This window comes from Artemia sp. Qi Xiang Cuo, chromosome 16, assembly GCF_049724085.1.
Source record: "Artemia sp. Qi Xiang Cuo chromosome 16, ASM4972408v1, whole genome shotgun sequence".
Classification (NCBI taxonomy): Eukaryota; Metazoa; Arthropoda; class Branchiopoda; order Anostraca; family Artemiidae; genus Artemia; species Artemia sp. Qi Xiang Cuo.
The window spans coordinates 13655489-13667649 of record NC_142809.1 but is presented as its reverse complement, the minus strand read 5'-3'; the positions used below and the strand labels follow the sequence as shown (position 1 = coordinate 13667649).

General features: G+C 31.8%; 1 protein-coding gene across 1 annotated transcript in view; it reads left to right on the top strand.

Moving 5' to 3' along the window:
* The window catches only part of LOC148942589 (uncharacterized), a 76237-nt gene that overhangs the window by 48914 nt on the left and 15162 nt on the right, over window positions 1–12161 (top strand). The window contains exon 9 of the mRNA XM_089102138.1: window positions 5065–5223. Within this exon, the coding sequence (XP_088958264.1) occupies window positions 5065–5223 (159 nt within the window). The remainder of the gene's footprint in view (window positions 1–5064; window positions 5224–12161) is intronic.

The window sequence follows — 12161 nt, the reverse complement described above, 5'->3', positions numbered from 1 at the left end:
TTGGGTCATACAGGTCTTAGTAACAAACTGTAAGTAAACACCGATCCTTGTCAATAGGAACCAAAACTCTGAAATAAAATTGTTCATTAAAAGCTATTAGCACATGAAAATTTGCAGTTTTAGAAATAGGAATTACCCCCCTCCCCCCTCCCCCACAAAGAAAAAAAAGTTGGTTTAGATTGAAATTGTGCAGTAAAAGTCAACATGTATAATGTTTTAGAGGTAATTACAGAAAAAAAAATGAGAGAGAGAGAGAGAGAAGAAGAAGAAAAAGACTGTCATCCTAATCCAGCAATTGAGACAAATGTGCACTTGAACGAGGTTTTGACCTTACTCATCTATACAACTACCTAGGACCAAATAGTATAACCGAACCATCAACCAAATAGAAATGTTCAAATCCATGCAAAGTCGTCATCAATAAATGTAATTCGTCGTAAATTTACAAGCAAAAGCACCTTAAATCTACTGAAATATTTCCAAGTAGTACTTTTCATTAGGGTTCATCAGAAGAAATACCACCTGCCTTAACGGGTTTCGAGGCTTTACTTTCTTTACCTGGCACAGTGGAGCCTCTACCATAAGATCTTTATGGTATCCCTATGTTAAATAAAACTTGTGAAATACATGAATACTGGTAAAGCTATTCAAAATTACATACAAAATGAGTTTCATTCTTTCCTTAATAAAATCCCAGAGGTCACTGAGCAAAGACCATTCTGGAAAAAATAAAGATTGGTCCAGATGTGAGTTATAAAAACAAGTCTTTTATTGGTATCCGGAACCAATTACAGATTTAAAGTTCTTCAAGCTTGTTTGAAAACAATGTGCAAATTCGAAATTCAAAAAAAGAAAAGCGAAAGAGAAATTATATTAAAATTTCATTCAATATTTCTTTATAATTTTTGTATATTTACCTAAAAGTTCATGATACATAAAACTAAATTTTTTAAGTTGCCAACTAATTTTTTGGCAGAAAAACCTCTTAAGATCAGTTTTTCGCTAAGCTTTTTACATCTATTTTTAAAATCTGTGTAATTACTGCAAATTTTGCATACCTAAATAATTGGGAATAATAAGCTGAATAAGTAATATTTGAATGTATATTACTTTCAAGGAATGGAAATTAATTACTCCAAAACTAAAATCATCCGCTTTATTATATATTTTAAAAACTAAATTATTATTATCTGAAATATTAATATTTAAATCTAAGAAATAGTCAGAGTGTCCTGTCCCATAGCTAGGCTCCAGAATTAACTCTTATGGATAAATATTTTTTGAAAGTTCATAAAAGTCTGCACAATTTATTACTAAAAGATTGTCCAGATATCTTTTGTTATTTGAAAGGTTATGTTTTACATTGCTTGAGCTATTTTTATTTATCATATATTCATATTCTAATTGACTTAAAAACAGGTCCGCTATAAATTGACTCGCATTCTCACCCATAGGAATGCCGACAGTGTGTTTATATAAATTACCATTAAATCTTAAAAAAGTATTAAATAGAACACCTTCTAATAAATCACATACCTTATCCAAGCTATAGAATCTTGAATTAATAGTAATTCTAAAGAAATTCGTCCATCGGGCTGTTTTATTAAAAGTATCAATTTTCAAAAATCCGATATTAGACAAAATAAATGATTTATTTATGACCATTTTAAATTTTTCTAATAATAAATTAAGTGAAAATTTTTTATACATATTAAAGTAAAATTAATCGAATCTTTTAGCTGAAACAATAGCCAAAGAATCTATCACTTGTTATGAATTACTAACAATCCAATATGGATTAAAGTTAGAATTTTTTTTAATTCCAGAGCAATATGCTTAAAATTTATTTCTAATTTCTCCTAAAATTAAAGATAGGTCAGTGGCCGCAAGTCTGGTTGGACACCTCGCTGCCCCAGCAATAAAACGTGGTTTTGGTGGATTTTTATGAAATTTTACCGTCCAATATAAGAAAGGAAACTTTTTATCATTATCATTAATTTTTATATTGAATGTTTTCAAAATTCTGTCTTCTATATTTTCGATTAAACTATTCTCCTCTATATGAGCCTTTTCGTATGTATTTGTTGTTTGTAACTCTTTTGATAAAATATCACAATAGAGTTTCGGACAAATTATGGCAAAATTATTGCTAGCTTTATCAAATGGTACAATTACAAATTCATTATGTATGTGATAACCCTTAAGGGACTATCTGCAAAATATAAAATATCTTATTTGTCTTATGAAGTAAGTGACTATTCAGATGATTACAGATTTAACCTGTGATCTCCCTTCTTTAGAAAAAATCTATATTTTAGGCATATATACATATATATATATATATATATATATATATATATATATATATATATATATATATATATATATATATATATATATATATATATATATATATATATATATATATATATATATATATATATATATATATAACATTATTGTACGAAAGTTGAACTGTAATTTACAGGGTCGGGCTTCAGGGGGAAGCAGCCCTCCTCGCATTTAGGGCTACCGTACTGATACTTTTAAAGGTGAACAGAAATAAAAAAAAAAGACAATTTCTTTCAAATGAAAGATACGACTGACATTAAAACTTAAATCAAACAGAAATTATCCCGTATATGAGGGGACATGCCCTCTCCTTAGTTCCCTGCTCTTTACAGTTTATTTGACTTTAGTTTTATTTGACTTTAGTTTTATTTGACTTTTGTTTTATTTGACTTTAGTTTTATTTGACTTTAAAATACTTCTTATTCCGATTTAAGTAGTCATTCTTTACAAACAAAATAGGACAAAAAGCTAAGCTTTAATGTAAAAGGGGGGGGGGGGAGGGCTCAGGAGAGTCAGCTCCCAGTAATACAGTTTGAACATTAAGTTAATCTGTAGCTAAACCTAATTAGGTTCCAAGAATAGTTAAAAATATAATTGGAGAATTTAAAATTATATAGTGCAAGTGGGCTAAAAGTGGGCTTTAACTTGTGCACCTTGCCCATTGCCACCATATAAGATTTTTGTGTAAGGGTTTGTCGTTTTGACTCTAGGGGGGGGCTCATTCGATTGGAAACTGAAGTTTCTAGTATCTTTTTAAGAGTCAAAAGTAATATAAGGGCTACCAACCCCCAACCGCTTTCCCCCACATATATCCGGTTAAAATTTTGAAATAACCATTGTGTTCAAAATAGTCTAAAGGCCAAATAACTATGCTTCTGGGGTTTATCCTCCCCCCCATCCCCCGGTTAAAGGGGTGTAAGCTATGCCAGTTGCTTATTGTTACTTTGATACTTTGTTTACTTTGATATTTTTTACTCCGGTAGGCTACTTAGTTACTTTGATATTTGTTTTGATACTTCGATGAAACTTTAATTTTGAAAAAAAAATTGATTTTGAAATGGGGGGTGTTGAAATAAATTGAAACTTTGACAATCAAAAATGAAGAGAAATTCATTGAAAAATTTTCCGAAAAAGAAGTTATTCAAAGAAAAGTAAAGGCCATATTAAAACTAACATCATCAGAAATAAATTGCCAGAATAATTGAAACTCAGACGGACCAGAAATTAAATAAACAATCACAGCAAAAAAAGCATACAATGACGCATCAGGTTTCAGACTTTTATAGTAAATGAAGGAGGCAATACCCAAAATCTTTTTTGTAGAAATTTGTGTTCGTTTCAACCTTGATTTGCATATTCAATTTAAGTCTTACTCGTTTTAAGATTTATTTCTTCATTTATATTAGTACCTGATGTGTGTTTGTTTGCTATGACTGTTTATTTCAGTTCTGTTTGTTTTGGGTTTCATATTATTTTTAGCAGTAATTTCTAGTCGTTTTGATTTTGAATTGCTCTTTGAATTTATTTCTGCTCATCTTAAGTTTAATATGGCCTTTACGTTCTTGGAAGAACCTCTTTCTTGGAAATTTTTTTTAATCAATTATGAAAAAAAGAACAATGCCTTAAATTGAACTTCTAAATTTGATGACCAAACTCGAAACTTCAATCGAAAGAATACATAAATTGAAAGAAATTGAAAGATTGAAAGAATTCAATCGAAATAATATATTCTCTTGAGCAAATATGGGTTAATTGGGTTGTTAGCAATTGGTTGTTTTGCAGAACCGTGAGTATGTTTACCGTGAACATAAAGCTATGTTTATAAACAAGGAGAGGACTATTGCCAAAATAACACATCTTAATGTGGAGATGTTAAAGGACATTGTCCGGGGGGTTATTTTTACGGGTTTGAGTTGTCTAGAATATCTCTCCGTAGGAGGGCGATTTTTTACGGAGAGATTCACCATGGGGGAATTTTCCACAGGATAAATTCTCCAGAGAGAATTTTCTGCGGGAGCAACTTTCTACTAGGGGGCGGGTTATTTTCGGTAGAACTATTCCACGGAGGAGGGAATTTCCGGCAAGATCTTAAAAACAATCTTTTCAAATTAAATTCTTTTTCAGATGAAGGTAAGCTAAGAAAACATTTTCACCTTGAACCGTCCACAAGAAATTTTTTCGTGAAAGTTTTCAGCTAGAATGGAATTGTCTGAGAGGAATTTTCCTGGAGGGGGGGAATTTTGCGTGGGAATATCTTTCCTTAGAGGAATTGTCTGTGGGAAGAAGTAATTTTCTATGGAGGGGAGTCGGATTTCCCACTATTATCTAAATGATCAGAATTTAAATAAAAATAAATTTAGTAAATGCAAGGATCTAGTGCAGATCTTGGATATATTTGCTTATGCATCTTGCCCCTTGGAATCCGTCAAAATTTACACCCTTAAAATCTTAAAAGCAGCCTTAAAAGCATCTCCGCAAGATAGCACATCAAGATAAAGACATCTTCAAGTTTAGTCAAAAAAGTACTTTGAATGTGATAGTATAATTTCTATTTCAAAACTTCAATCTAAAAAAAATTGTTTGCTATCAAAAGATTTTTCAGATTAAAATATCAAAATTTCCTAGGGAAGTTCTCCAATAAAAATGTTGGTTTTTAAATTCTTTTTCTAAACTGTATTTTGCTTCATTCTTTTTTTTCCTATTTCTTTGTAGGTCTGCTTGTGAAATTGGACAACCAAGGCGTTAAAAACTTTAGCTCCCTGACAGTTGCTCCAGATGAAATAAATTTTTTCCAAAAATATGGTGGCATTGAAGAAGAAATAATTGACGTAACTGGAACCGATGAGATGGACAAAAGAGTCAAGCCAAAGGGTAATGTCTATCCCTTCTAATTTGCTTCCTGGTATTTTTCAAGGATTTAAGAAGTTGAGACTCAGTTAAATTTGAGGAACAAAAAACCTCATACTAGAATAAAAAGAAAACTTCACGTTCCAAGGACAGTGAAAATTAAATCCCATTATTTGAATGGGTTCAGTGGAAACTTGCACAAGAATATATTGCTCGCATCTTAATAAATTAGGAAAAATCAGTGTTCAGTTTTTATTAAAAAAAAACTGCATATGCAGTTATGCTATTTGTGGTAGTAGTTGGCGCCAAATTTCGAAAAAAAGAAATGTAGATGAAAAATCAGCCAAAAATAAGCTAAAACATATAGCACCAACCAGCTTAAGAAGATGTAGATGCCTTTTGGAATCAATTTTCTGTTAATGAGTTAAAAATTATCAATTTTACTTATTCAATATCACGGGTCAACGTGGTAGCACTGGAGAGAATATGTTACTGCCCAAAGAGCATGAATAACTTTTAAGAGTGGAAATTGGCGCTAGTGTCGGAAAAAACATCAATGCCATCTAGCGTTCGGCGATACTTGGCATTTTTTAAGTTTTGTAGTCATTTTTCTATCAGGAACTGAGATTAGACACTTGTTGCTACACTAAGTTTACCAACTACACAAATTAATTATATCTCTGAAAAAATGCTAAGTTTTGCCAAACGCTAAATGGCGTTGAGAGTTTTTTTTTGTCGGCACTAGCGCCAGTTCCCAGTCTTGTAAGTTACTCAAACATGGTAATTTTGAAATACCCGAAAGAAAAATCTTAGAAAATCGTAGTCTAAGGTACGAATAAGGTGGATGGATTGAATAATCAAAAATTTTTTTTTTTTTGTATAAATTAAATTAAAAGCATTTGAGGTAATAACACCATCTTTAAAATTAGAGAGCTCCACCATCACCCCCCCCCCCCCCTGCACCTTCTAAAAGAGCGATATTCATGTTGGTGCATATAGCAATTCATGATTTTTATTATTCTAGTATTACACAAAGATTGAAATTCTATAAATTTATATTCAAAAATTGGAAAATTGGCTGGACTGAGTAAATAGAGTTTGTTTTTTCTTTTTTTTTTAGTTAGGACTTTATGCGAAAGTAGTAATTAGAATAAATTCTAAGCGAATATTTCAGCGTTACTCGTATTCGTTATTTGAATAGTTATCGTTGGACTCAAAAATGAACTCTAAATTATGCTGCTTTCACAATTACAAAGAAAACACAAAAAGGGTCAGTTGTTAAATGCATTAACGAAATAACGCCCGAAGAAGTTTGCAACTCTGTTCTTACGACACTTGAATCTTTGAAGTTTGTTCTGATGCCTAGCAAAACAAAGAGTGAAAAATTTCGAGAAAAACAAAACAGCGGGTCTGTGACCAGTAGAAAGAAAAGAAAGAAAGAAAGTAGAAAGAAAGAAAAGAAAAGACGACAATAATGGATATAAAGCTAGGCGTCATCAGCATTAAAGACAGAAATATTCTAAAACATAACCAATTAAAACAGAAAAGGGATAAAATTTAAAATTAAAACAATAGAAATAAAAATATCAAACCATTATATATATATACAGAAAATATATAATTCGAGAATGCCCTTATGTTCATCTTTTGTGAACAGGCATCTTTTGTGTGTTCACAAAAGATGCCTGATAAGTCTGCTGACCCTTGTAAAAGGTTTTTCGTTTGCTTACATTGCTTTTCTAATTACCATTATTGGATCTGTCCCAGCTTCGATTGTCCCACTCTGTCATTGTCCCACCCTGTGATAGCCGAAGGTGTGTTAAATTCACAGAAAGAAATTATATGGATTGGTAAAAATGTCACAGTTATTGTGTCGTAAAAAATCACAGTGAGAATGTATGCAATGACGTAATGGAAAATGTCAATAAACTTAAATGCATTGGTGGTAAATGTCAAAATTTGTCGAAAGGAATTAAATATATTGGCATGTGTTCGTAGTGCTAGCTACCGCTGGCACCACTTATTGGGGTGTAAGTACTGGTGTCGCCACTTATTGATGCAAAAATGGCGCAAAGGGTTGCTATGCCACTTACTCGAAGGGGAGAACCCCTTGTCGGCCCAAATATTAGTGGGATTCCCGCTCTTACCCCAACGGTTCTGCAAATATCGGGTTTGGTACTACCCTATTTACAGTATTCCCTGTCCCAGGGTATGATAACGCGATCGAGTGGTCAAATGGTCACTTTCTAAAGCCAAATGTACCCGCCTTGGGTTAGGGCTTGAAAATCTCTTAAATCTCTCCTTGGAGGTAACAAACCTCCCTGTCAATATAATAATGACGATACCTCGTAGATCTATTCCTACCCTGCCTGGGTTACGGAAACCAGTACACAGTTTGTAGAAAATACCTTACTTGTATTCTACCAAAAGGGTCACATACAACCATAGAAAGATCCTTCCCCAAACGGGGTCAAAACGCACTCTTTCCCCAAACGGGGTCAAAACATAGACTAAAACATAATAATAATTTTTACAGCACTGTTTGTATGGGTGGACCTCCGCTTGGCCCAGCCAATCAGCTACATCCCCATTCAAACCCAATTCTAACTCTTAGATTTATTTTTCAATGACTCCCAAACCAGGAAGTATAAAAATAAACTTGATTCAAAGCTTCCCTATTGCAAAACCATTATCGCTTAGTAACGGGAATTTAACCTGTCTTTTGAAATTATACTATAAGCAAATGTAATTAAGAAAAGGAAAACAGGTCATTTATCTGAAAGGAAAAGAAACAGGGGTGGAAAGGTTCTAAGCCCCTATGCTCTCTAAAAGCCAGATTATAAATTCTACTTTACTAAAAAAAAAAAATTAAAATGACTTTAATGAAAAAAATGGGCATTGTCAGTTTAATATACATATGCTGATATTTATCCCTTAAAATATTAGGCTGCGGAAACCTTCTCTTTTATTTTATTTTTATTTATTTTTTTACAAGTAATTCAGACAAACTCAACGTCGCTAAGGATTGAAAAAAAACGATGTAGAGACGCCGCCAGAACGTTGCTTCTCTGGAGTAAATTTAGGCACCATAACCAATATACTTTTAAAATTAATTTCACACAACGAAATTAGCTGAAGAAAAAGAAGAAATAAGGTTTATCTACTTTCGAGCTTCTTGATGAAATGGCTGGAAATGATGCATTAAAAGTGTTCAGTATATATTTAATGTAATGTTTCCAGCAAATTTTTTTAAAGAGTCCCTTGTAATAATGTGTTTAAAGTGTTACAATAGCACCATTCACAGCTTGTGTGACAGGACAATTTTTTTTCTTAAATCTCCCGCGCGTTATTATATTCCCTATTCGTATACATTCAATATTTTTCAAATGTTGTATTCATTGCCTATAATAACGTTTTGATATTCGATACCGATATTTAGTTTCCTGTACTGATATTGAATATTGATATTGCAATATTGATATTGCAATATTGAATATTGCACGACACTGGTCTTAACCAAGTCAGCTTTAGGGCGTGGGTGATGATTTAAAAAAAGAAAGTAAAAAAGCAGTTTTATGCGCTAATAGAAAGCATCATAAAAGTCAAACTCCTCAAAGGTTTCGAGATAAAACAAAATAGAACAACACCTTCAAAATATTTGGCTTGCTCTCCATACAGCAATCTAAAAAAAAAAGAAAATCTATTCAATCATTACTGAAAAATAAGTGTAAATTTGTAATTTTCCAACCTTAAAAAAACTATCATTTGCAATTTTGCTTTTTAGCAAAATAGTTGTTAAAAGATACATCAGCTCAAGAATTTATTTCACTGTAATTTTGTTATTGAAGTATAAATGAAAATTAAAACGAAAAGAAATTAAATAAACAATCAATACAAACAAACATACAAAATGTATTGACGTAAATAAGTAAGTAAATCTTAAAAAGAGTTAAACTTAAATTGAATATGCAAATCAAGTTTGAAACGAACAAAAATCACAACAAACAAGAGTTGTCATGATTAGTTTGTACACAAGTTCTAAGCAAAGCCATCTTGATAGTATTAGGACTGTATATTACTTTAGAATTTGTATCATAGCTTGAAATTTACTGTTGTATAAAGAGAAATAATCGGATTTCCAGAGTTCATATTATGTTTTATTTGATCTTCATTTCAAGTAAAACTAAAGCATATTTCTTACAATTTAAGATTGTATATTACCCACTATTGGTATTATAGCTGATGAGAGCAAAGTGCTGCTTGATAAATCAATCCAATATTTCTATATGCTGTTCAATTACTTCGCGGTTATTAAAAAATATTTAGTTTTACGCTTATGTTTTAAGATAATTTTAGTTGTATACTGAAAGTTACTGATAAAAGCTTTGTAGATTCGTTTAGTGTTGTCAGGCTACATACTCACTTTTGACTCTTACCCCAACAGCATGAACCCCAACAGCATGAAAGGAATTATATCAAACATTTCGTGGTAACGAACTGTAAGTAAGGAGTGATTCGGCTCAATAGTAACCGAAACTCTGAAAACCGGGATTTTGATACCAATAGATACATCAATAGAATCAGAATTTTATGCTGATTTCAAATATATAAATTTCATTAAGTTTATTCTTACCCATCAAAGTAACGCGCATAAGAAAATTTGCCTTATTTTCGAACAAAATGGGAAACAACCTCTAAAAGTCATAGAACTTTAATGAAAATCAAACCATCAGATTCAGCGTATCAGAGAACCCTACTATAAACGTTTTAAGCTCCTATCTGCAAAAATGTAGAATTTTGTACTTTTTGCCAGAAGAAAGATCACGAATACGAGTTTATTTGTTTGTTTGTTTTTTGTTGTTTTTTTCCCCAGGAGTGATCGTATCGATCCAATAGTCCTAGAATATCGTGAAAGGGCATATCCGAACGGAAATTAAAACTTCTAGTGCCATTTTTAAGCGACCAAAAAAATTGGAGGGCAATTTTGCCCCCTCCCACGCTTATTTTTTCCTCGAATTCACCCAGTTAAAATTTCGGGATAGCCATTTTATTCAGCATAGTCGAAAATATATTTAAAATATCTTTGAGGATGACTTAATCCCCCACAGTTCCGGGGGAAGGGCTGCAAGTTATGAACTTTGCCCATTGTTTACATATAGTATTGGTTAATGGGAAGTACACAGACGTTTCAGGAGGGATTTTTTCTGGTGAAGGGGTCGGAGGAGGGTGTTACGGAGGAGGATCTTTCAATAGAGGATTTTTCCTTGGGGGAAGGGAAATTTCCATGAAGGGGGCGCCGGATTTCCCAGCATTATTCTAAAAAAAAATAAGAAATTAAATAAAAAAAAACAAGTTCTTTCAACTGAAAAAAGGAGTTACATTAAAACTTAAAACGAACAGAAATTATAACGTATATGAGGGGGTTCTCTCCCTAGTCAGTACCTCGCCCTTTACGCTAAAGTTTTTTTTTAGTACTTTCAAAAGAGCTATCTATTTTAATTAATTGGCCTTTGTGATTCAGGAGTTTGTGATTCGAACAAAATTCGAACTTTAGCTTAAAGAGCGAGGTACTGACTAGGGGGCAAACTCCCTGATATACGTAATAAAAACCTACGAATATATAGACGTTCGTTACGTAAATTAATTCGTAAATTACGTCTGAACAAAATTTCGAGAAAGCCATTTAGCCAAAAAAAGTAAAATTGATATACAAATTTCGTTTTAATAATTCATTTACGGTGAGCCAAAATCAAAGCTGCATTAATTCAAAAACGTTCAGAAATTAAATAACAAAATCAAGTTTTTTTTAACTGAAATTAAGGAGCGACATTAAAACTTAAAACTAACAGAAATTATTCCGGATATGAAAGGGACTGTTCCCTCCTCAACTCCTCGCTCTTTAAGCTAAAGTTTGACTCTTTCACTCAACTTTACTTTTTTAAACAATAAAAAAAATTTAGCGTAAAGAGCGAGGCGTTTAGGAGGGGACAGCCCCTTTCATATCCGGAATAATTTTTAATTTAATGTCTTTAAGTTTTTTATGTCGATAACTGTGTAAAAAAATAATTTAATAGTAAAAAAATAATTTAAGTTTTAATGTCGCTCCTTACTTTCAGTTAAAAAAAACTTGTTTTTTTTATTTAATCCATTGGTAAAACTGTCACAATTGAAATGCCATAAAAAGTCATAGTGAGAATGTATGCAAATGACATAATAAAAAATGTCATCAATGTTAAATGTATTGGTGGTAAATTTGTATATAGAAATTACATATATAGACAATATACGATTCGAGAATGCCCTTATGAACGCACAAAAGATGCCTGATAAGTCTGCTGACCGTTGTAAAAGGTTTTTTGTTTGCTCACATTGCTTTTCTAATTATCATTATTGGATCTGAACTTTGATTAAACAAAGAGGGAAAGTACATGTTCTACATGGGTGTTTTGTAGTTGTTGTAGCGTGACGTTTTCTGGGGCATTTTGGTTAAACAGTTTTGAATTTCCAGTGAAAAATAAGTTGAGTTTGGGGACTTTAAACGAAATACGACCAGTGGCTGTACTCAAGAAGTAGAAAAAATTTAAACAACTAAAAAATCTTCTTGAAAAAAATAGAAACCAGTTTCTAGTTTATTCATACCTTTTTAGACTTTTGATTTTTATTTTGGTAATAAACTGACAATCCAAACTCCTTACAGGCTAAGTTTTACTCCTTGCCTCCTCCCTCTAAGAAAATATTGCGTGGTAAGCTCTTGGAAAAAGGATGCAAGATATTACAATTAAATAATATTAAAAAATTGTATAATTAAAATAATAGAATGTTACTATGAAAAATTTTGCGGTAAAAAATTAACAATTACGGAGAAGGAAAGAGGGTTAATTATTAGCTTTTCAATTCATAATTAACTGACGATTTAAGCTTGTCCTATATTTTATTCTTACATCAATTTTGCAAAATACTTT